The sequence below is a fragment of the Thermobia domestica genome, chromosome 6 (genome assembly GCF_964235325.1).
Source record: "Thermobia domestica chromosome 6, izTheDome1.hap1.1, whole genome shotgun sequence".
NCBI classification, from domain to species: domain Eukaryota; kingdom Metazoa; phylum Arthropoda; class Insecta; order Zygentoma; family Lepismatidae; genus Thermobia; species Thermobia domestica.
The window spans coordinates 134,395,809-134,422,085 of record NC_137459.1 but is presented as its reverse complement, the minus strand read 5'-3'; the positions used below and the strand labels follow the sequence as shown (position 1 = coordinate 134,422,085).

At 35.2% G+C, this 26,277-nt stretch overlaps 1 protein-coding gene across 2 annotated transcripts in view; it reads right to left on the bottom strand.

The window, feature by feature from the left end:
* The window catches only part of Dhc62B (Dynein heavy chain at 62B), a 321,508-nt gene that overhangs the window by 62,661 nt on the left and 232,570 nt on the right, over window positions 1-26,277 (bottom strand). For both annotated transcript variants that reach the window (XM_081762141.1, XM_081762142.1), the window contains 5 exons: window positions 25,359-25,494; window positions 24,727-24,906; window positions 13,565-13,782; window positions 11,248-11,440; window positions 2,573-2,732 (listed from right to left, as the gene is read on the bottom strand). In XM_081762141.1, the coding sequence (XP_081618267.1) occupies window positions 2,573-2,732; window positions 11,248-11,440; window positions 13,565-13,782; window positions 24,727-24,906; window positions 25,359-25,494 (887 nt within the window). The remainder of the gene's footprint in view (window positions 1-2,572; window positions 2,733-11,247; window positions 11,441-13,564; window positions 13,783-24,726; window positions 24,907-25,358; window positions 25,495-26,277) is intronic.

Sequence of the window (26,277 nt, the reverse complement as noted above, 5' to 3'; positions counted from 1 at the left end):
ACTAAGTTCTCTTATATCACATAGTGAATGACACCGTAGGGATTCTAGATTCACGGATTTATTTTGAAGCATGCCAAATAACCAGTCAGTGACTGGAATAACTGTAGTATATGAATTCAGGAAAGTGTTGTTTGTACACTATTCTACGAAAAAAAAAAAAGTTTCTTTCCAGTCCTGGAACGTAGCAAGCAGCGTTGTGAAAATTACGTTAATGTTCGGCAGATCAATATTGTAAGCGTCTGTGTCATAAAATGTTGATGTTAAATCAGACTTTTACTTTAAAATTTATAGAACAAAAAGGATTCATGCAGAGAATTTCGTACTTTTGACCATATTCTCTGTATGTGTCAAGAGATTGCTTACTTTTTGGTTCTCTAAGTAGTTGGCTCCCAGCTAACTAAGTGTGTATTTGCATATATTTAATTTCACTATCCTAGCAAAAGTGCTGCATTGCATCAGCCACGTACTGGCTGGAAAGTGTGCAAACATCGAGCTCAGACATTGGTTTTAGCGAGATGGTAGATTTACGACTATATAATTGTAGTATTTAAGCAACATAAATTTATGTATTTAAGTTTGGTACAATAACAAGAGGTTTGATAGAATTAAACTCTACTTCAAATCGCGAAATAATACACTATTTGGAAAATACAGATGACGAAGGATACAAAGTTATGGTAAAGAACTAAACATAAATTTACATGAAAAAGCTAAGAAAAATGTCAGTTTTGTCACGAAGAATAACACTAGTAAAGATAGACAAATAGACTTAATATGATCTTGACATATTGCAATACTGAAGACCTTATGCTGGCTGTCGCAAATGGAATAGATTATGGTTCGGATTTGACTTAAAAATATATATCCCCTTTCATACAACCTCGGTTCGGAAAAGAGATATTGAAATCCAATCAGAGGAGTTCGTTCTCGTCTTGGGCATGAATATTTCCCCACTATTTTATACGTTATCTTCACTCATATGTTCATCATCTTCTTTAGATTACAGAGAACAACGTTAGAACAGGAAGCTCAATTAAAAAAAAAAAAAAAAAAAAAAAGGTATAATATAAATATAAAAAATCGAGTTATTGGACAATCTGATGAGTTTACTTTTCTGGGCACGTTGATATAATCTCAAAAATGTGGCTGTGTGGCCCCGTGTAGCGTAGTCGCTAACGCTCTCACCTTCGGTGCGACCAGTCCTGGGTTCGATTCCCGTAGGGGGCACTCGGTCGAAAATGTGTAAAAAGCTTTTTCAGGTCAGCCATCCTGACTGAGATTCTTCTGGGTTTTCCTCATTCACATCAGGCAAATGCCGGGGTGATACTTAACATATAGGTCCAAGGCCGCTTCCTTCCTTCCCTTTCCCTGGATAGTGTACTCGCCAAGGGACGTCATCCCTCATACGTGACAGGCTAACATGACCATCGTTGCCGAAAGCCCAGAATTCTAAATCCTAAACCCTAAATAAAAAATGTGGCTATCTCTATTTTACTTTCTTCTAGATAAGGACATTGAAAATGAAAATGAAATCTTTAAGTTGTACGTCCCACGGTTATGCCGGTTAGGCTAAAGGAGACGGTGAAGATGAGAAATGAATGAAATGGCGGAATGAAGAAAGTGGGAGGAAACGGGAGAACCCCGAGAAAACCCACGAGCACGAAATAAGGACATTGATCAGTGGCGTATTTAGGGGGAGCGCTATCGAGCTGAATCCCCGCCCCCCGAAATAAATTTGTTATATGCACAACTTAATTAAAATTTGTCGGCGCTCAAAAGGAAAAATATAAGTGCTTATTCATGTATTGTGCATAGCCCCTCCCGAAACTAAATTCTAAATATGCCACTGACGTTGCTATAACCTTGAAAGCGACTACGATGTCCGAGGGCAGGAGTTCGCCAAACATATTCTATGGAAATGTACAAATCTATCATAAATGATAATAAAAAAGAGTAAGTAGTACAATAACGAAGTTTCAATCTGATTTCCGGTCTTATTGATTATTTGTACAAATATTACGCATATAATAATCGTAACGTTAATTGTAAATACATTAATAAGGGAACATAATAATAAGAAAAGAAATATATATATATATATATATATGAAAGAAATATATTATTCAACATATATTTTAACTCTTTATGGCAATTTTCCTAACACATTTCACGATAGATGTTGATTCTGAGACTTAGGAACATTGATAGCAAATCCATATTTCGTTTCACAGATGTCCAAAGAAAGACAGTGTTTCCTATTGAGATAAAGCAAAATTTATATGAGCTCAACAGCATTTACGAATCATTATGATCTATAATGGTCAGTATTCTCCAGGTGTTCCTTACCATCAATCAGTTCGTCACCGAAGTCTCTGATGTCATAATTTAGTTCAAGCGTATCGCTTATCAATGAGAAACATGTTGAAATCAGAAACCACTTTAAATCGTAACATTCTACAAGTATTAGAAAGTCAAGTTGTAACATTTTATACTTCAATATTTTAAATATTTTTCCAAAAATTCGGACGGAAGGTAACAGTAAATATAAGCGATTAAAATAACAGTGTCATACCTTTGACGAATCTAATATTTGGATGGCTGTTTCGTTTTCCAAAATGTTTCCTTCTGCTGAAGCCAGAGTTTGTAGAATTTGATTTTCTGTTTCTGACAGAGCTTGCCTATTTATGGCACCTTGGATTATCAAGTTGTTTTTCTCCTCTTGTAAATCAGGCCTGCAAAATCAAGGAAAATTTGTTACACAACATTTCATCATTTTCTTCGTAGACAGAGACTGTACACAATATCAGGAGCACTATTTGTAAAGATAAAATTAGTTACAAAACAATATATATTCTATTATAATATTTTTTTTTTCACCTGAATTAAGTAAAATTAATTATCTTGTTTCTACTTCAGGATAACTTTCCAGAAATACATCGTTTCCGCTCAACAGGAATATTAATCAGAACTGAGATTATTTATTCATTTATTAACGACGTCTCAGATATAATTGTTAATATCTCTATATACCGGAAAGTTCTTAGTATTCTTGCTGCTGGTACACAAGACCCGGCTTCGATCCTTAAATCGAATATCTAATTGGGATTCCGTGTTAAGCTATAGTCATATAATATATTAGCCTCACTGATGAAAAAAGGATGTTAAGCCAAACACTTTGTACCTGATACAGTACAACAGAAGAAAAAGAAGTTTAAAAAGCAGTCCGCTAGGCTCAAATATTTAAAGACCATCCCAGTATTCGATTGTTGGTACTTAACTAAAAAATCTAGGAGCACCTCAAGATGCCCCGTTACTGTATTTGCACCTGGGATCTCCTGATTATGAAGGAAGCATACTATGCCTGCCTCAGTAGCACCACGAAATTGGATTTCAGGTTTATTTAATTGTTATTTGAACTGAAAAGTCTTATAGTGGTATACTATTTACTGAGATGTGACAACTCTAAAAGATATCACAACTTTGGTATTTACCTATATAGCGTGGTTGAGAATTAATTTTCTACTGAAAATCGCTTTGTTTTTATGTAAATATTAGCAGAAGTGCTTGTTCTTCATACGAAAGGAATATGGTTCACGTAAAATATTTGAAAAATACAAAAACTTTTTTAGATTCATCATATTTGAGTTGAGTTGAGTTGATTTTGAGTTTAACGTCTCGTTCATCAATGAGTCTATATGAGATACGGACCTACAGATTAACGTGGAATCCAAACCACATGAGCTCCCGCCAGGAATCGAACCCGAGTCCCTCACGCCAAGGGCGCGTCCGCTAACCGGTTAGCCACGGAGGAGCTCTTTTCATCATACTTATTGACATAAATTCGATTTTACTGAAGCTAAGTAAAACCTCACACAATCATTATTAAATAACTTCTTACAACGCCCAGATCGACTCGCAGGCACGGTGGCTCAGTTGTACAGTGCTCATCTCTGGTGCAAGGAGTCCGTGGTTCGATCCCGGCCACGCGAGTTTGTGATGGACAACATCATGTCCGTTGGTTTTCTCGGGGATTCTCCCATTTTCTCACATTCTTTTTTCTTACCAATTATTTCACAATCATTCACTTTTATTAATCATCTGTCTCCTTTATTCTAAAAGGCATAATCGTGGGACGCAAAACTAGAAATTTAATTTCATTTGTTGAGACTGGCTCAAATCGTTAGGCAAAATCTTTAGTCTATTTCCAATACTACGAAACCCCATGAAGCTCGATCGCTCTTTTTTCACTCAAAATCGGAAGATTCTACCCGTTTTGAGGAAACTGTTACACAATTTTCTTCTTTATCAAAATAAATTTTCAAAGTCATCCCTAAATGTTTTCCTAGTTTTGAAACTTAGCCAGACTGACTTTTCGCACTGAACATATTCTGAATGTCAATATATATATATATATATATATATATATATATATATATATATATATATATATATATATATATATTGACTAGTTCTCAACGCTTACTCAGGCCCTCTTAACTTCAACGGATGATAAAGTATTGTGGCTTAACCTTCTTTCCCTCCTGCATAATTAATAAACCTAAACTTCATACCCACTTACTTTCCTTAGCCCGTAGCATAGACTGGTAATACAGTTCAAACGATGCGCCTCTCGCAGAGGTTTTATTTCAGCATCATAAATATCTTCCATCTTCTTATATTGACCCCTCCCTGTCCTAAAAACCATTTACTTAAAATATATATCTGCAAACAAATTTTTGATTCAATTTCCTGACTCTTCAAGAACATAATATCATCATGTCTGCCGGAGGCAAAGGTGATTTTGGAGTACATTCTGAGCCAAAAATTATTATCCCTGGGTAAACCTATTATTTCCAGTATTCGTAATCTCATTGAATTCTTCTCCATTTTCTTGATTTCCATCTCCAATTCTCCAGCTCCAGCTCTCCTATCATACCTCGAAGACAAAAGCAACTTTCCATTCATGATTCGCTTAACTACTGGGCCTCTGCTACCAAGAGATCGAAAAGTCACGCAATCAAGAAAACGTATTATTATAAATTGAATTGCGGTTGTATTAAATTTTCTATCGCTAGGTGATACTGTAGGAGTAATAACAACATGCATACACGCCTTATTTCATGCAGACGTCATATGACGTCTTCATTATAGCTGTGATTGCATTGCTGTGAGCATGCCGTTTTCCCAAAGGCAACGAAGTTTCATTGTTAAACATTATTTCGCCAGTCGCTCTTATGCACGTGAGGTAGATAAGTTTAGACAGAAATATTAGGATGTGGTAGTACTTAACATTTAAACGATAACGAGACTGACCGGGGGACAGACTATTTTGACTGAAACTAAATAGCCAGAAGTTAAATTGCGAGCTTTTTGATAACCGCATAATTTCGACAGGATTATAACCCAACGTTCACGGAATTTGTCGCCATTGATTTTTCCCTTTGGAGGTCCTTCAATAACTACCGTCAACAATCTCCATACAGAGACATTTTCCTATCCTAATCCACAAACACTTCAATGGTAAAATAATAATAAAATAAATAAAACTGGATAAAATAAAAATCCTATCTCAAATTTCCTCACTCTATACTATCCAAATTTCCTTTAACTACAGAAATTCATGATACTAGAAATCTTGTACCGAAAATTTCCCAAGCTTCACATCATTACGAGAACTGGCTTCAAGTTCCCTAAACCTCTCCCGAAGAAATACAAGAAAATCATACGTAAAACTAGTTCCATATTGGACCCCAGTCCGATTTTCGAACATTCGAGCACAAAGATAATTAACACATACCACTATTTCTGTAGATATGATTCTTTCAATCTCCTAAAGGGCACACACACTGTGCAGCTTTCTATGCTAGCAAAACTAACTTCTCTTTCGTACCACATCTACCTATCACAGAACACATAACCCACAAAAATAATTCATTCGATCACAATTTCCTTGTAATATTATCAATATTTTCCCCAAATGCTTTCACCTCTCTTCGAAAAAGCTGGAAGACACTTGCACTACCGTACTACAGGCGAACAGACCATGGTCTCAATTATCAACGAACTATCTCACTCCACTATTTTTACTCCTGTTTCCGCATATATATATTTTATCTTTATCCTAACTTTTAGTATTTTATTATTATTTCTTCTTCATTAACTTTTTCTATACAAATTTCATTCTATATGCTAGCTAAAATGCCCGTTCTTTACACGGAGAGAATAGGATTGTAAATATATATATTTTAAATCCTTTTTTCCGTTCTTAAGGAATGCATTTCAATGAAAAAGCAATGATAAAAGCACATAATACCAGTACTTTCTATTTTTGACAAATTTTAAACTCTTCCTTATGATACGCCATTTAATCGAAGTTACATGACAAAAATCTAGTAGACGTTAACTATGTAATAAGTTTATTTCAAACGAGTCAGCTATTTTCCCTGATGCGATCTCAAACAACAGACAACGTCGATATCAATGTCGCGAAAACAATTATTGAAATTGTCCCTTCTTCCCCCATGAAGACCAGAATTTTTGAACGCTGGGACACGTGTGGGAAATCGACAACCTCATCAGCATTTCCCTCCCCCCATACCCACAGAGGCTGAACTTGGACTTAAACGGCATCGGGAGTCATTCATCTCAGCGACCCCGAAAGCTATGAAGCCTACCTAATAGACCTATTGGCCGTTTTCGATTATTTTTACATGTAACCTCTTCCCACCTTTGGGTTGCTAGGGGCGTCGTATTCCTCGGCTAAACTTGAGCTTAGAATGTTACTAGAACGGTGACCAACCAGATCAGTAACCTCGAAAACTATGGATTCGACTCTAATATAAATTGTTTTCGATTATTTTCTCCCCATTTCCAAGGGTGCTACTGGAGCTGAATTTGGACTTAGACGGCATCGTGAGTGTTACTATTCATCTGTCACCCCGAAAACTAGGTATTCCATACTAATATTAGTCGTTCTCGACTATTTTTACATGTCATCCCTTTCATACTCTTTCCTTGGGGCGCTATAGAGTCTAATTCTCTCCCAACAATATTATTTTCCAGGTTATAAGTAATATGTGTGCCAGGTTTGGCTGAAATTGCTCCAGGCGTTCCAGAATTATGTTAGAACACACAAACACACACACACATATATATATATATATATATATATATATATATATATATAGGGTGTAACATAAATGCGTGGCCAAAAGTGACGAGGTGATTGCGGCATCCAAATAAGTAAAAATGTTCCTATAAACATGCGTTCGATGATACAAGGTGTTCAAATGTCGATTCCCTCCAATGGCTCACTATGGGAAAATGAATGGAAATGTTCAATGTTACACGAATAATACAATCAAGCGGAATTATGCCTGTGCAAATACATTTATACTAACATACAGAATGAAACTGACCAACATTTGAGTTTGTTGAGTTGTCAGTGTTGCCAACTTGGTACCAAGTGTTATATTTTCAAATAGCACTAGACGTCCACACGTTACCATATGATTGCCGACATCAAAACGTTCCTAAACATGGGGAAGATTCCGCTTCGTTTTCGAAAGACAAGGCGTCGAAGTGTGAAGTCAATTAACGGTGCACAATACGAAACAAAGGCTCATAGATCACAACTCTTGCATGAAAGTGTTATTGTGTCGTTACAAATGAATGCACATGAGAATATCTTACATATGAATCCACAAAGTAATTAAATGTTAAAAGTCACAAAGTAATGTTTTTGAGTAACAATGTTGCCCACTTCGTATAAAGGCCAGACTGTATTTGCCAGGGATCATCCTGGCAGTGAGAAACACGCCAGAAAACTGTTTTGGGGATAAATAACAACAGGACTTGTATCCAACGTTTTGATTTCGGCAATCATAAGCTAACGTGTGGACGGCTAATGCTATTTGAAAACATAACACTTTGTACCAGGTTGGCAACACTGACAACCCAATAACCTCTAATGTTGATTAGTTTCATCCTCTATGTTAGTGTAAATGTATTTGCACAGGCATAATTCCACTGGATTGTATTATTCCTGTAACATTGAACATTTACATTCACTTTCCCAAAGTGAGCCACTGGAGGGACTGGATATTTGAACTCCCTGTATCTCGGAAACGAAGCGGCATCGGACCTATGTTTATAGGAACATTTTTACTTATTTGGATGTCCGCAATAACCTCTTAACTTTTGGCCACGCATTTATGTTACACCCTGTATATAAAGACTTCTTTCATTATTAGTATTATTTATTTATTTATTTATTTATTTATTTTTAATTATCATTTATTCCAAATTCCAACATGCTGCCAGGCCTGTGTGTGTACAATGGCTTTCTAAGTTCACTATTCACAATTTTGAACTTTTTCTCATCTTATTTCCTTTGTTTCCGCAACCTATTTTAACTTCCTGCAATCCGTTCCTTGGTCTACCTCACGGTTGTTATCCTGCCATTTTCATGTATATGAACTTCTTACATAATCATTTTTTAATTTCTTTCTTTTCAGTTTTCGTATATGTTCATGCAAGCGTAACCACTTTTCTTAAACACTGTTATCGGACATCCTGTTATTTAAATGTATCTTCATGATCTCACTTCTCATTCGATCTTTCTTCTTCTTCTGAAACGGTTTCTTAGAAATCTAATTTCCGTTGCTTGAATTCTTATTACTTCATAATTAATTACATTTTAATTTTATATATATATATATATATATATATATATATATATATATATATATACAGAGAGAGAGATAGGTTTGATTTCTTAGTAAATAGTGCCATATTGTTGTCTTCAAGAAATCTATTCACCACTCTCGTCTTACATATTTCATCACAATTCTTTCTTCCCTTTTCTTAATAAATTCAATTGGCACATCATCTACCTCATTTGTGCTCCCATCCTCATATTACGTATGACTTTTTCAAGTTTGTTGCCAAGCACTGTAAACTTCTATCATTCTCAGTGATTTTGTTTATCTCTTCTTGCACGAATATCTTCCCCTTACTGCTAACAGAACCAAGTTTTACCAATTACAAATGAATTCTATTTGAAAAAATTGATCAGCATCTATTCTTCCTTATTTCTTTGGCCCAAACCACATTTGCATACTGTATTACCTACGTTCTTGTCTTTATTACACAACAGTTCTAAAATCCACATTATAATTATGATTATGGCCCTTCTCTCTCTGTCTTTTCTTCTGTTTTTAAATAACTTTCCTCTACTTCAGTTATGAGCACACTGGTTGGTGCATACGTATCTACATCAGGACTAGTCCTTCCATCTTACCATCATAACTTTATCAACAACAAATTTTACATCTATTACCTTATCTTTCATAAACATGAACATATATACGACTATTTGTACTTAAGAAAAAAATATCCTAATTTTGTATGCGCGCATGTAGAAGCATCATTTTTAAATTTCCCTTTATAAGAGATTTCTAAGCTAAAACCTGCAGCATTTTTAAAATTTAAATTTGTGTGTGTTATAATCGAGATATTTATTCTTGAACTTTAAAATGACACTTTTCATGACTTTAAAATGATAATAGTTTAGTTTTCAAGTCCTAAAAAAATCTTCCAATATTTAGTACATATAAGGTGATACAGGGGAGTGCACTAATTTTTGAATGAATATTACACACTTATTTAAGACCAAAATTTTTATTTTTGTTGTAAAATGTATGTGGACTAGTACAATTTATCTTACATTTATTTCAGGTACCGTGGAGTCGTGGTCGGAACATTACATGTTCACGTACAATGTCTATGCTGTTAAAAACAGCGACTCAGTGGCTGCAGATTAGAGGTTATTCCGCCGGGACTTCAATGGAGGGTGGCATGGATAATTCCAATATGAAAACCATTTTAAAATAGTTTAAACAGTTTCAAACCACGAGCAATGTAACTCCAAAAGCACCACCAGGTGCTGAACGTAGGGAGAGGACACTAGAGGATGTAGAAAGAATGAGAGCAGCATTTCTCTATAGTCTGCGACGTTCAGTTCGGCATCACTCATTCGTATTACGTTTGGACGGGAATCGGTTAGTAGAATTTTGAAAGCCGATCTTAAATTGCACCCGTATAGATGTCTGTTTGCACCAATTACTCGCAACAGATTATGGCCAACGGGTAGATTTTGCAGTACGGATGCAAGTTTTTCTTCACAACAAACCTGATGCTCTCATCTTTACGAGTGATGCAGCACACTTTCACCTAAATGGGTTCGTCAACCAGCAAAACTTAAACCACTGGGTACAGAGAAAATCCAAGACAACTGTATGAAACCGTGTAACAAAGTGGTGTGCGATGTGTAAGAGTAACGTTATCGGTCCCCACTTTTTTAAAGAGGAGAGTGCAATGATAACAGTAAATTTTAATCGTTATACGCACGTGACAAACACGTTTTTTCTACCAAAAAAAGAGACGTTTCGTGACGGGGAAAAATAGCCGCAATTCTGATGCCCTCATTAAATATCCAATAATCATTCAATCAATCAAGAGTAGATGTTGCACTTGAAACTAAACGTGTGGTTCCAACAGGATGGAGCCTCAGCTCACACCGTCAAACACTCCACGAACATCTTACGAAGATTATTTCCTAGTTATTTGATTTTCAGGTTCGAAGATGTGCTTCGCCTCCTCGATCTCACGACCTCAGTACGTGTGACTTCTTTCTGTGGGGATATTTAAAGGAGCAAGCTTACGTCAACAAACTCAGTTCATTAAACCAACTGAAGACAGTTATTCGTAGAGATGTGCTGCAAATCACTCAGGAGACATTGGAACGCATGTGAGGGTTTCATCTGTTGACTTGAAAGCTTCTTAATGGAAGATGGATATCACATTCCAGATGTAATCTTTTATACTTAATACGTGGTGGACAACATCGTGTTCGTATAGTTTCTTGGGGTACTCCCACTTCCTTCTACATTTTCATTCTATCAATTCTTCCATCATCATTCACTTGCCTGAATCATCCATCTTCCTTAGCCTAACGGGCATAATCGTGGGGCATTAAACTGAAAGATTTTATTGCATTTTCATTTTCCTTTTATACGTAACACGAACTGCATTACTTTTAGCGCTTATTCAAACCAAAGTAGGAAAGCTTAATGTAAAGTTGGTGTAAAGTATATTGGTTTCATTTTTTTTAATTATTATAATTTTGTTGCACTTCATACCATCTACCAAAGTATCTTTCATATCTAGAACAATACAAATATTTACCTTTCTTGTGCTACAACTATTCCCAGTAGCTGATCTTCCAGTCCGTCTTGCGTCAAAACAAAGTTTACCAATGTTACTTTAGTAGACACTTCCGGCAAATAATGGGGGTTTCTCAGTTTTGTGGTGATATAAAACCGGAAATTGAAGTTATAGCCAACTGTTTTATCTCCCAAGTTAATTGACCAAAATCCACCTGTGGAAGAAAGTTATTATTGATGAAAATGGAATTTGGATATAAAAGTCATTTTTTTCAGGATGTCATAAAATACCTACATAAATACACGAATAAATATGATAATGACCCCATTTTTTTTGTTAAGGACAACTTTTTTCTTTAAGTATTTGAGAGATTATGTTTTAGGACTGTGCTACAGCGTTAATTCGTCGGACAGTAAATCAAAGAATATGTTATACGCTTAGCTAATGAAATGAAATCTTTGAATTTTACGTTCACGGTTATGCCGGTTAGGCTAAAGGAGACGGTTTTTATGAGAAATGAATGAAATGGTGGAATGAAGAAAGTGGGAGGAAACGGGAGAACCCCGAAAAAACCAACGCACACGGTGTTTGCCCACCGCAAAGTTCACTTGGCGCGAGCAGGAATCGAAATACGCACAATTGTAAGTAATCGTCCTTCATTTAATTGTCCACAACTGACCTTTAATTGCTATTTAAGCAGTATTTATTACGTTTTATTATGATCAATGTATTGATTTAGAACTTTATGCATAACTTAAGAACCAAAAGGATATTTTACACGCTTTTATAGCAGGTACCATGCCAAATTTGATCCTGATCGGATGAGTTTGATATATGACTTTCGAAAAATGTGAGTCAAAATATGACCACCCGAGTTAACTCAGGAACCGAAATCCTGCACAATGTAATATTCTGCACTCTTTCACAGCAGGTCAAGGTCTACCTCCATGTTTTCGTCCCGACTGGATGAGTTTGGTTGAACTCGTACAATATATAGTGTCTTGATGTTTCGGGGGAGAAATCAAATTATGGACGAAAACAGTAGTGAAGAGGAAAGAATGAAATGATAAATCGGGGAAGAGTACCATTGGTTGCTGCAATACATTTTTAGATTTTTTCTTCACATAACTTATTATTAAATCCATTTAAAAAATATTTAAATGATTTGTTTAGTCTTCAACTAATAAAATGGACCAATAAATGTTGTTGAAAATAATGTAAACTTGTTGGGAAAATTTTCATACATACATTTCTATCTGAGTTCTTAAACGCTGTATTTATTTACACAATCGAAAGTAAAGTTTACATCCAAGACGATATTAAAGTATCTGATGTCCACATCAAATTTGAATATTACAAATGGCCTTAGTTGCTGAATATTCGCTTAAATGTAACTGATAACGGTTAGAATGAAACACAATACGATATAAAGTTTCAAAGTAGGGACACTTTGATGACAGGAAAGGCAAGGCCACAATTTATGGGGTAGGGGGGCAGGGGGAAACTGCCCAAAGGGAAGCTTCCCGCCGTTCGAGGGGGAGGCATTTTAAGACAAAATTATCTTACTCCACATACGATACGAACGTGAAATTATAAATGAAGCATCAAACAGGTTCACTACATGACATAAACAAAACAGCACACAAAAGGTAATAAAACAAAAATGAGTCGTGGGTCCATTTCAGTAAAAATTTCTACTACTAGGGGTCCTAGAAATAATATTTATTCGTATCGCTTTGAGATTTGTGAATATTGTCCCCTTAATTAATTTGTCATGTATGGAACGGGCCCAGTGGCGTAACTAATGGCCCCGCAGACCTTGCCGTGCGGGAGTGCCCACAGGCTCCGAGGGCCCATAAGAAGTAAGAGAAAGATGGAAAGAGGGGCCCAAAAATTAGAAAAACAATTTTTTCTAGGGGACCTAAATACGCGTATTAATACTTGCCTACCCCCAGAAAAAAATTTGGTTACGGTACTGGGTTACGGTAAAAACTGCAACTGAAACTGGCGAAAAAAGTTACGGTACTGGGAAAGAGGTCCTTCTAAGTCATTAAGCCTTTATTTTACGGCATTTTCATTTCATTTCACAATCACCTTGTAAACTGGCTTAGAAAATAAAATAAATTCAGAATAAAACATACATTATATAGTCACCTAAAATGCCTTATAACATTAAAAATTGCTGTCAACTATAATCTAATAAATGAAGATATGGATGCATTTTGTTATTTCTTTCGACATGTCTATTTTTCTAAACTTCATTTAGTGGTAAAAATTAAATTACACAAGAAGCACTATATAAAACAAGTAAAATAAAGAAAATTTGTAGGAAGCTTACCTTGCTTATAGTACTGCTTCAAAAGTATGGGATCCAAAGATGGTTCCAACTCCTCAAATACGTTTTCTAAAAGAACAGGTTTTCCCAGCTCTAAAGCACGCTCCAGTACACGCATGTAAAATTTATCTGCAAATTTTATAGCTTGCAAACCATTAGAAGCTTCCATATTTTTAATCCACTTATTGGCTTGATTCTGTGGATCGATCATCAAAGGCCACCTACAATAAAATATATAATTTTAGAATTGAAGCAATACGTAAACTAAACTTGCATATGAAATTAGTTTTGGAAAAGTAACCCTATTTCCTTCATACAGGGTAGAACGTAAGTAACTTTACAAAAAAGCATATGAAATGAATTATTTATCAACTATGAAACTGTGAAATTATTAGAAGTTGTATCATAACATTAAGTTAGATTACCTGAACCAAGTGTTCAGAGTGTCGTTCATCACTTTCAATGGTATTCAATGATAATTTAGAACATTCAGAAGTAATACGCTCTTTCAAATGCTGTAGATCCGTATTTTCGTTTTCATTACGGCTCAGACAGAAAAGTCTGTTGACCTGAGATTCGGTGACCGCGGTGGCAATTTAGTGGGACCTCATTTGCCAATTCTTCCATTAAAATAGTCATCTAACAGCTCTCTCACAATGTTTCCATATTGGGGGAAGTGCACCATTTGTTGCCATATGATTTTTTTTCATGAACTGTAGTTGTTCAAATACAGAATTGTTTTCCAGTTCAATAACCACCTCATATATCATCTCAAGGTAATTTTCCGAAGTAACAGTGTGTTTAAAAAATATATAGTCCGATAATCACACACACACATCAGGTGCATTTAATTCATTCTAAGTGACGAATGTAGGTTTCTAAAATCTCAATAGACGCAGTTGTGTCTATTTCCCTTATCACTTAGTTTAAAAGTTGCCTCGTTAGTTCACAAAGTGCCTTTGTAAATAATGTTGCCTATTCCTCGCCGTATTAGATACCGTTTCCAGAATTCTTTACGTCGGTCAGAATAATCCTCATTCAGACCATGAAGTAAAGGAAGGTTGTACGGTTTCAAACCTAATATTTTCAGCATCCTTCCGAGATTTGTTCATAGAACACCATATTCACTGGATGATTTCCGAGATCATTTGGTCGGGGATTGTACAGAACATTGCGCTACAGTTATAAGATTTTCTTATGTAGACATTTAGACCTACCTGGTCTACGAAGAACAGCTACAGACCCACTCTGTACTAACCTTTTATTCAAGTAATGGATTGCTTATCGAGATGGAAGTACAGTATTCAGAAAATGATGCACAAATAACTCTATCAAATCTTGGAAATTGTTGTCACTTAACCACCACTTTTGAAGTATGAACACACGGTCATCCATGGGCGAAGCTATGGGGGGACATGGGGATATTGCCCCTCAAATTTTGACAAAATTAATAATGCCACAGTAAGAAAACGGTCAAAAATGAGTTATTCATATTAACTCTACACTTGTGCCACCCAGGCAGACAATGCCTAACTCCGCCCATACGGTCATCCTTTGAAAACTTTCTATTCATTGCAAACTTACTTCATTAAAATGTAACAAGGTTTAAATCCTTTATAAAATCAATTTCTATAACGTATTATTCACGAACCACACCATAATGTATTGATTACTACAATCAGCTACTGCTACTTTAGCTAACGGAGAACTGAATAACTGCTAGTGTCAAACGACTTATGGCCCACACTGTATATGTATTTTAATGTTATTAAATCAATCGTGATGAAACTGCATCCTAGAAAGCTTCTGAAAAGAAGTAAAACAATATTTGCAAACATCTGAAGTAAGTATGAAGTTAAATTTATTAGTTTATTTTAGTTTTTCGTCTCTAGAACTGAGTTCATGGCTTCGTAAGAAGATACACAATGTTTAAAAACATTATCTTAAACAGCCATAATCAGAGTACTACAAAATAATACTAAACTATATACCTTTTGGAAAACTTATTCTTATTTACAATTTAAATTTGCAATATACAAAGTAATCTTCAAATTTCTTCTTCAAGTTTAACTTAAAGATCTGACTGAATTTTGTCTTCTATGTTACAGAACAGATGACTTTCTACCACTAATTTGATATATTTTTTTAACTACAAGTTCGGCATTTGTTTAAAAGAGCTGGTAAGTTTATTATACAGCTTAATTCCTGTGTGGTGTATCAAATTTTGAGGTTTTGTTAACCTGAAATTGTATATATGTATACAGTTGGTAGTTCGTATTGTATTGTTGTAAGTTATAATTTAGTTTTTTTCATACGTATAAAATATATTGTTTCAAGAACACATTTGGTATACTCATGGTAACAGTAATATATTTAAATACTGACATAATGGTTTGCTAGGCGCTTGAAAACGAGCTCATAACATTATTCTGAGTATCTTCTTTGCTTTGTAAACACTTTCTTTGCATGGAAAATATTACCCCAGAAAATTGGATGGAGCCTAAGTATATGGCTCTTAATGTCTCCAAAGTTAGGATCTTATTCAGCTTGTGAACAAAATATGCCTTCAAGCTTAGTTTTCTCAGCAAATCATTAATTATGTTCAGATTTTGAAAATATTCTCAATTCTAAAATTTAGATATATCAGATACCTGAATGTGTGGTCCTGCCTAGCGTAGTCGCTAACGCTGTCGTCTTTGATGCTAGCGGGCCCAGATTTGATTACTGGTAAGAACACTCGGTCGGAAAGTTGTAATAGCTTTTTCGGGCCAGCCATCCTGAGTAAGGTTTTTCCTGGGTTCTTCTCATTCACACCAGGCAAATGTCAGAATGGTACCTAACATACAGGTCCCAAATCGTTTCCTTCCTTTCCCACTCCTTTCTTCCTTCCCCGGATAGTGAGGGGCCGCGATGGCTCAGTGGTAGAGCGTTATGGGGTCCTGGATTCGATCCCAGCTCGTGCTAAGTAAGCTTTGTGGTGGACAAACACCGTGTGCGTGGATTTCCTCGAGGATCTACCGTTTCCTCCCGCTTTCTTCATTCCACTATTTTATTCATTTCTCATTATCACCGTCTCCTTTAGCCTAACCAGTATAACCGGAGGACGTCAAACGTAAAGATTTCATTTCATTTTCCCCGGATAGTGTGCTCGCCAAGGGCGCCACCTCTTATACGTGACAGGCCACAGATGCTGGTAATGCCCAGAAATATGTACAAATAAATAAATAAGATACCTGTATGTGCTCCACATTTAAGCGCATTTGATGTGTGTGTAAAGATTTTTTTCTCCTTCTGTAAGTTTTGTATTACTTTTTCTATAATGTTATATAGTATTATTTCACTTTTAGGGGCCACGGTAGCTCAGTGGTAGAGCGTTCAACTCTGGTGCATGGGGTCCTTGGTTCGATCCCATCTCACTCCAAGAACTTTGTGGTGGACAAACACTGTGTGCATGGGTTTTCTCGGGATCGTCCCGTTTCCTCCACCTTTTTCATTCCATCATTTCCTTCATTTCTCATCATCACCGTCTCCTTTAATCTAGCCGGCACAACCGTGGGAAGTAAAACTTGAAGATTTCATTTTTATTTCACTTTTACCCGTAAATTTAGTTGTTATTTATCAAATATATTTTCTTCAATGCCAGAGTTATTTGAAATTCGAATTAAAATGAAAAGTCTGAAACATTAATACATAAGTAACTGATACACAGACAGGACATACTGTTTGGAATTTTATTTGCTTCCTGATATTACTTAAAAAAAAAAAAAAAAAAAAAAAAAAAAAAAAAAAAAAAGCATAGTAGAACTACTATTGGGTCAAATAAGTGATAGCACGTAAAAATAGTGTATTTATCGTTTCGCCACGTATGATATATTGCATACAATAATTCACTTACTTGTCCTGCTAGTTCTTTTTTCGGAGTATTAAGTGAAAGATATTTTTCAATTAAAAAAGGTTTCAATTAAAAAAGATTAGTATACGGAAAGCTTGTCTTTTTTTTTTTTTTTTTAATAAGTACACTGCAAATCCAAAATAAAAAGAAGAGGTAAGAACTGAAATTGAAGGTGCCTATGGGAAATGTTGCTATGATAGAAATCTTTTGTGTAGTTCATTATTCACTATAATCATCATAAGTCCTGATGTAATGTACTTACGTTTTCTAATAATAATAATAATAATAATAATAATAATAATAATAATAATAATAATAATAATAATAATAATAATAATAATAATACCATCGAATAACTGAACTCCGGAGTAAAAACGTTCTGCAGTAAATAAAGCTCTGTGAAAGCTCAGATTTCGAGTACATTAATTTCTGAAAGATTCCGTATATATTTTTTAAAAATACCTTACGTGTAGGGGCGTGTGTGAGTGTGTAATGATTTTAAATATATTCTGAAATTATATTACAGATATGAAAATTTCTACTTTATATGTTATGTTAAAATTCTCCTCAACTTTACTTCGTCTCTGGAGAATGAAAGTGACAAGAACATTCAGGGTGTCTACTGAGTTGCCGTTTCAAAATTCCAGTATATTTCCAGTATATTCAGCATAACTATCAGCAAAATTCCAGTACCTAATACAATGATTTTTTAAAAGTCTTTTGGGAATAATCACACTCTTGATAATTTCAGGTTTGTAATTATTTTCGCACGAAAAGAATATTTTATTTTTAATTAGCCTTAGTTAGCCTTGATTTTTTTTACAATACAGATTACTTTTTAACATTTTCTAAAGGGCCTCCTAACTTTCCTTACAGTTCCCCACTCCACCCATTGCTTTAAATGTCTTAATTACAAAATGTATACAACTGTTGCTTTGGAAACATTTACAATCTCAATGAATATAAAATTGTTTCTAAGATTATTAAAAAAATTACAAAAAAGTATGGTTGACAAATTACCGGTTTTATATAAATGATGAAAATAGTTTTATAATTTTATAGCTTTACTAGCAGCGTTCACCCCGCTTCGCTGCGGTCACCCCGGAACGCAATAAACTTTGTTACTTAGATAATTTTTACTTTTTCGCTTTCAAGTGATATGATAAAAACCATAGAAGATTGCAGTAAATGTTAACATTATATCGCCTGTCATTTATGTTAACCCGCCCCGCTTCGCTGCGGTCACCCCGGAACGCAATAAACTTTGTTACTTAGATAATTTTTACTTTTTCGCTTTCAAGTGATATGATAAAAACCATAGTAGATTGCAGTAAATGTTAACATTATATCGCCTGTCATTTATGTTAACCCGCCGAGTGACACGGTCATGCGGGTTGCATATAAATACGTTTATTTTTACCTATGATGAACTAACAAAGGATTTGTACGTTATGGACACTTGAATGGTCAATTATCTCAAGACACTGGTAATTAAAAATTAAAGTGATATGATAAAAACCATCTAGGGTCCAAATCCTAATAACCCCCCAAAAATAAAAGAAATTGGTTCAGCCGTATTAGCGTGATGAGGGAACAAAGGATTTGTACGTTCTCTTTTATATATATAGATAGATATATAACTGTTCAGTTTCAATTCACAATGATATAATACAAAATATACTTGAATAGTGCTAGCTAATATCAGAGCTTCTAAGTGACAATGCACTTTCGACTACGTAGATCACTTCGTTAACACTTACATTCATAAACACAGCCAAAGAAAGAATATCACAACACACATTGTGCAAGTAAACAGTTCTTTAGTAGATTCTGTGCCAGGCTTAATGTAAGTAAAAACTTGTTCTAAATAATAAGTCAAAGGCAGACACAAAACCTTTAATATATTAGCCTGTATACAGTATTTTATATGCTTTATAAAATATGTAACACAAAATTTTACGTACTATGCTACATAGTATACATTTTATAACAAATCTGTGAATTAATTCACAATGATTGTACCTTACACTCAAAAGGCACCCTTAAGACAGTATCTTTTTCAGTCTTTTCACCTCATTCTTCAGTTCTTCTGTTTCTTCCTTAGCACTCTACGTAATACATCGTTTTTTCAATTCTAATTGTTTTATTTCTTCTGATACTAATTTTCTTTTGGCTGCGTTGTTATCTACACTCTTTTTGTACTTTTCTAAAGCATCTTTTCTCAATGTTGATACATTTTTGGACGCATAGATCGTCTTCTTCGAAACACTACAAGCTATTTTCGTGAAGATTCTCTACTAGGCGTTCTTTGTTTATGGAAAATCTTCTTTCAATAGCAGCGTTGCCGTGAAACAAAACCAGTACTTTCTGTGTGAAATGGATCAATTCTTTGGAAACATTGTGTTGAAAATAGGCAGTGCTTAGAATGGTCCAATCGATCAGTTTTTGGGATCTGTTGAGATACTTCATTACTTCTTCTTTTGATGGGAAATCTAAGTAGTCTCGTTTTGCAATGTCAGCTTCCATACTAGATAATTGATTTGTTTCAACAAGAACCTCTAATACAGCAGTCACTCTGTAGGTCTTAATAGACGAATTGGTCATAATTGCAAGATTGAAACAGCTAGCACTTCTAACAAACTTGAAAGTAAGAGGGCTTTTGACAAAAATCTTCATGCATATATCAACAAGGAATTTTCTGTAGTCTCCATAGAACTGAAGAACTTTCCTATCCTTTATTACTTACCTTTCAAAGCTGCTGAGGCTGCAAATCCAATGTCAACAATGCAAATCCAAGGTCTTCAGGTATTTTATCTTCTTCAAATCAATTGAGAGAAGTTTCTTACTAGTATTTGCCGATTCCAAAACCTGATTCTTTACAATTTTTGCCAACAGGTGTCGAAGCATAATGAACTCAGATCAGTGAACATAAAAGGCAAAAGAGGATCATTACTCTGATATTTGGAGAGATACTATTCTAGTTCAAGAGAAACAGAACGCATGAATGCCAACTGTGGTAGGAGGAGGTCATTTTTTACTAACTTCTTATAATTACAAAGTTTTACATGCAGGAAGTTTTTTTTCTCAAAAGCATCAACATAGTTCTTAATATGTGACAGCATTTCCACAGCTCTTTCAATAACTTTTGAGTTTTCGACCCATTTGATAGAGCAAAACTTCATATGAAAAAGATGTGACCCTGTTATGTGTTTGTAATCTGCACGTCTACTTGGGTAGTTCTTGAAGAGTGCGCAAAAATCTGTGAATGCACCATTCGGAGTTGTGTGTCGTTTTATATGCACCGTGAATAGCATACAAGAAGCATGTACAGAAGTCCAACAGCTTCGAATCTGAAAGTGAATCATCCAAGTACTTCTTTAGGTCGTTCAAAAACTTCAAGTTTACATTCGGTCCGTCCATTGATACTTGCAGCATCTTATTCGTATCCGAACCAGGGTCTTTCAAGTTTTCAAAAATGACATCAGGAAGTCCTCAGCAATAGCATGACCTAAAAATGCGGACATAAGATATCTTGTTCGTCCCAAAATCTAAAACTATATCCATTTGACCCTTGTGAGCGACAGAATTTAAACTTTCATCAAAAGAAATACAGAAGATAGGATACTCTTTAACCACGTTTGTCAATTCTTTTTGAAAGTATGGACTCAGTCCATATGTTACTAGGTACCCAAATTTATCCTTGTGCATCTTGAACTGCTTCGCAATTTCGCAGTTCAATAGTGTACGCGCCTTTGGTGTGGAAGACCTGGGTTTGATTACCGGTGGAAACTCATGTGGATCGGAGACCGTGTTAAGCTGTAGGCCCAGGCTTCATAATCTGCTTCTGAATGGGATGCTTAACTCAAATCCACTCCAATTCGTGCACATTCTATCTTGTTTCAGAAAGGCCATGGAGGGATTATCGTCCCTTGTATTTTAATAATCTTTATGGGATTGATTTGATTTTCAGTTTTAGCGTCCCGTTCAGCATCGAGGCTATATAAAACATGGACCTACAGTTTTAACGTCGAATCCGGACCACATGAGCTCCTGCCGAAAATCTAACTCGGGTTTCCCAGGCCAAAGGCGCGTACAGAAAGAGCGTCCACTAGGGAGCTCTTTTGTGTGGACTTGAAAATAACCATGCAACAACACAAAAGTCAGTAAATCTTTGTATTACCAATAGACTAAATTTTCCTCTTCTCGCCAAAGGTGTTTACAAGATCGCTAAATCCAGATTTTTAAATCTAATTTTGTTTACTTTGATCTCTAGAAAGGTTATGAAATATTATATATATATGTATATCGCACCCCCTCCAGAAGGTTAGGGTTCCCATTTGTCGGGATTGCTATCCCCCTTATAGGTAATCTGATGATATGCTTAGATTTAATGTTGGCCACTCAGTCGAACACTAAAAACTTGTACGCCATATCAATTTTGAAAATGCATTTGGAGAGTTTCTAAGCAAACAAATTATTATATCGAGTGCTTGAATTCACCTTGAATAAATTTAACTGTCGCGCTAACAGCCGATAGCGCAGATACCCAATAACGTGCCTGGGACGGTTTGTGTTGTATGATTTCTGTTTATAAACATAATAGATTTGATTGTTATAATTTGGTCATCTGGTAACCCTTAAAGTCAATTTTGTATAAATTTTCACGATTGTGATATAAGCCAGAGAGAAAAATACCGTGGCAAACAACACCCAAATCGAGTCGTGGCAAACAACACCGTGGCAAACAACACGTAATCGTGTATGGCCATTCTTGCGCACGACAAATAACAGTGTTCCAATTTCTAGAAAATGTATTTTTTATTTCAATTTTTTTGAATTTTTTTCTTTTTTCACGGGTTGTGCACGAGAGGCACAAAAGTTACCTCGTTGAAATCTATGTCCCATAAGCTTGCCAACGATGTATGGCTTGTATCTCTGTGACGATTAGGGGCATCAGGATAAACGAAAATATTTCGAAAAATATATACAGGACAATTCTCGTAGGACACACGTTTGAATTTTCTTTCTCACTTGGTATTGAACTTTCGCGCTTCATTTTTTTTACATGATTGCACTCAATGTCTGGCGTACACGTGAACATATGTTTTCAGCGTACGGCAAATAACAGGGTTGCCATAGTCCCACAAGCTTCGAAAAATGTATTTTTTTCTTATTCCTTTTTAACGGGTTGGGTACGGGGAGCACAAAAGTAACTTCGCTGGAATTTGTGTCCCATAAGCTTTCCAACCAGGTACGGCTTATATCTCTGTGACGATTAGGGGCGTCAGGATAGACCAAAATATTTCGAAAAATATGTACAGGGTGAATCTCGTAGGAATCATGTTTGGATTTTTTTTTCTCACTTGATATTGAACTTTCGCCCTTCACTTTTATACATGATTCTACCCAATATCTGGCGTACACGTGAAAATATTTTTAACAATGTGCGATAAATAATAGTGTTGCCATATTTCCACAAGCTTCGAAAAAATGTATTTTCTTTTCAATTTTTTTTTTAAATTTCTATTTCTTCTTCTTTTACGGGTTAGGCACGGAGGGAACAAAAGTTACCTCGTTGGAATCTGTGTCTCAAAAGCTTTCAAACAAGGTATGGCTTATATTTCTGTTCCAATTAGAGACATCAGGGCAAACCAATATATTTCGAAAAATATGTACAGGGTCATTCTCGTAGGAAACACATTCGGAATTTTCTCTCGCTTGGTATTGAACTCTCGCCCTTCACTTTTCTAAATGATTGTACCCAATGTCTGGCATACGCGTGAAAATATTTTTTCCTGCGTACGACAAGTAACAGTGTTGCCTGCTTCTGACAAATTTCCAAAAACAAAAAAAATCTTTTTTACAAAAAATCGTCGTCTTCTTCTTCTTCTTCTTCTATGGGTTTGGAACGAGGGGCACAAAATTTAGCTCGTTGGAATGTGCGTTTTATAACCTTTACAATGAGGTATAGTTCATGTCCCAGTGACAATTAGAAGGGCTACTAGGGCCACCAACGTAAAGATCTACGATTTTCTTGAAATCCCTATCCGTCCTGTAAAAAAGTGGCCCTATAGTGGCCAAACGGTCAGTGATGGATGGTTGTACAAATTGAGACATTTTCTCAGGATCACAATATCTACAACATACCACGGTTTCATTAATTTTTACCGAAATCCAGAATACCGTTACCTTCTTCTGTTTTCAAAAATGTGGCCTTGTAGCGGCCAAACGGTCAGTGATTGGTGGTTGTGCCTATTGAGACTTTTTCTCAGGAACACAATATCTCCAACATATCAGTTTCAGTCATTTTCATCGAAATCCAGAATATCGTTATCTTCGGCTGTTTTCAAAAAAGTGGCCCTGTAGTGGTCAAAGGGCCAGTAATTTTTGGTTGTGCTCATTGAGACTATTTCTCAGGTACACAATATCTACAAAATATCAGGATTTCAAGCAACTCCACCGAAATCTAATTTCCGTAAGGATTGTGCGGGGTCCTTTGTCATTTCGAAGGGAGCCATTGCCCCCCGCCCTGAAACTCTTTTCTCGCAAAAATGACAAAACCCATATTTCCTACTTTGAAGTCATCATTGCATCGGCAGAGTTTCGTTTCTTTAATGTGGCCCCTTTAGTCAAGGGGACCCCTTTTTGAAAAGAGGCCCTTTGCCCCCCCCTTAACCTATTTTCCGAAAGAAACAAAAAATACGTGTCGATTTATTTTCAATCTAGTATGTATGTGTCAAGTTTGAAGAAAATCGGACGACGAGAAACCCTTGTGAAGCTATCTCCTTTACACTCACTTTTTGGACTTGACGGGTTTTTGCCCCAAAGTCTTCAATTGTTAAAAGGTGTAATTAAAAACAGCAGACATTGCTTCTGCTTTGAAAAGAACAAACATGGTTTCGCTTATAAAACCGCAAACACGGTTTCGGGCGGCTTTCGCTTTCGAAAAGAGCTTTTGCGGTTTCCGTTTCGAGAACCGCATTTGCGGTTTCAGTTTTGAAAACGGCTTTTGCAGTTACTGTTTTGAAAACCACTTTTGCGGTTGCGGTTTCAAAAACCGCGTTTTGAAAAGAAAACCGGTTTTCTCAAAAACCGAAAACCGCAAATGACACAAAAATTCGACAGCACTACTGAAAACTGAAGAATGCAAAACGAAATATTGAATACTGAAATTTCAGAATGTGTTAACGAATATGAAAATAATGATAATAATAATAATAGTAATAATAATAATAATAATAATAATAATAATAATAATAATAAACATACTTACTTTCTACAATTGTCCACGATGATAGAATTATCTGACGAAAAGCTATCTCGCGGCAAGCCTTCGATATTCCATTGCTGTATCTTTATTTCCGAACCCAATGCCTTTAGAAGAGTATATTCTTTCGAGCAAGGAATCTCCTTCTTCAAGCAAAAGTTATGCCACGCCTGAATGGCTTCGGCTCTGCAAGTAGATCATAAAAACATTATTGTATACTTTTTTGTAACATATAAAAAATTCCCATTAATTTTTATATGGTAATTTTTAATGAGTATGAAATAAAACGAAGCTTCTTCTATCAAACTAATGGGAGCAAATATACATATAGTGTATTCAAGAGAGGACGTAAAACGTGTAGATTTGAGTCTCATAGAATGTAAAGTAACATTGTGCTAATTTGATTCTACTTTACACTACAAATGAGCTTATTTAGCGAGGGGAATAGAGGATAAAACTAAATTCTTGGAATCTATGATTGTATATTTATATATTGCATTGTACATTTATATTTCAGAGAAATTTGTGAAAATGAGCCAGTGACCAGCACAAAGTTGTTCTGTGTATTAAATTGAACTATCCTAGAAACTGTTTAGCTTCCATATATAAACTCAATAAAAATGAACATTTCACAATACCTTAACGGAGCTGTGAATGGTGCTAGGTATGCTATTACACCACTGGAGATAAGGATATCACCTGCCAGTGAATCATAAATTGCTTGAAGATTTTCTGCTGCAGCAGTCCATCTAGTTTTTTCGCCACCCAGACCGCCTAAAAAATAAATAAATAAATAAATAAAAGAAAAGAAAGCTTTTTTTTAAAAGCTCAATACATAATATAGTGCCATATTATAAACATTAAGCGTAAGTTTCTCTCAGAAAGTTTTTTGAATAACATAGATTTGTAAGTAAAATTAGTTGTAACTACCAAAATCAATCACAAAAATGTTTGTAGGTGATTTACATAAAAAATAACCAATTAATTAAAGGAAAATTAACAATTAATTAGAGTTTTCACAATCATGTCTTATTCATCAATTTGATAGAAAAAATCTCATATCAAAACATTAAAACATTATTTGTACCTTCTACTCCGAAATGAAATATTTTGCAAGGTTATATCGAATCTAATATTTTTAATTAAAAAAGCTTTTGAATGTGAATATGCATATTCAAATATTCCGAAATCTTGTAGTAGTGACTAAGACTCACTTTAATTTATCTTTTATGACATAAAATAAATACACATATCTATGATTATGTTTTATAGAATAAAGAAAAACTTTGGAAACTATTTAGTAATATTTGCTTTCGGTTTGATTGCTCATGATTCGAGAAAACCATGAATTTATTGTGCAACTTGCAAAAGCCTAGTTTTTCCTCTTGTAAAGTGGTGCCGCCCATCTTGTCAATGCATGAATTGTTTCTAAATAGAGCAGGAACCACAGATAGGACTCAGTGTCACCACTCGATACTTTTCTTTTTAATTAAGTGGTTTTCGTTTACACTTAGCAATGGGTAAATTGAATCTTGTTACCTTCTAGAGTGCGAAAAA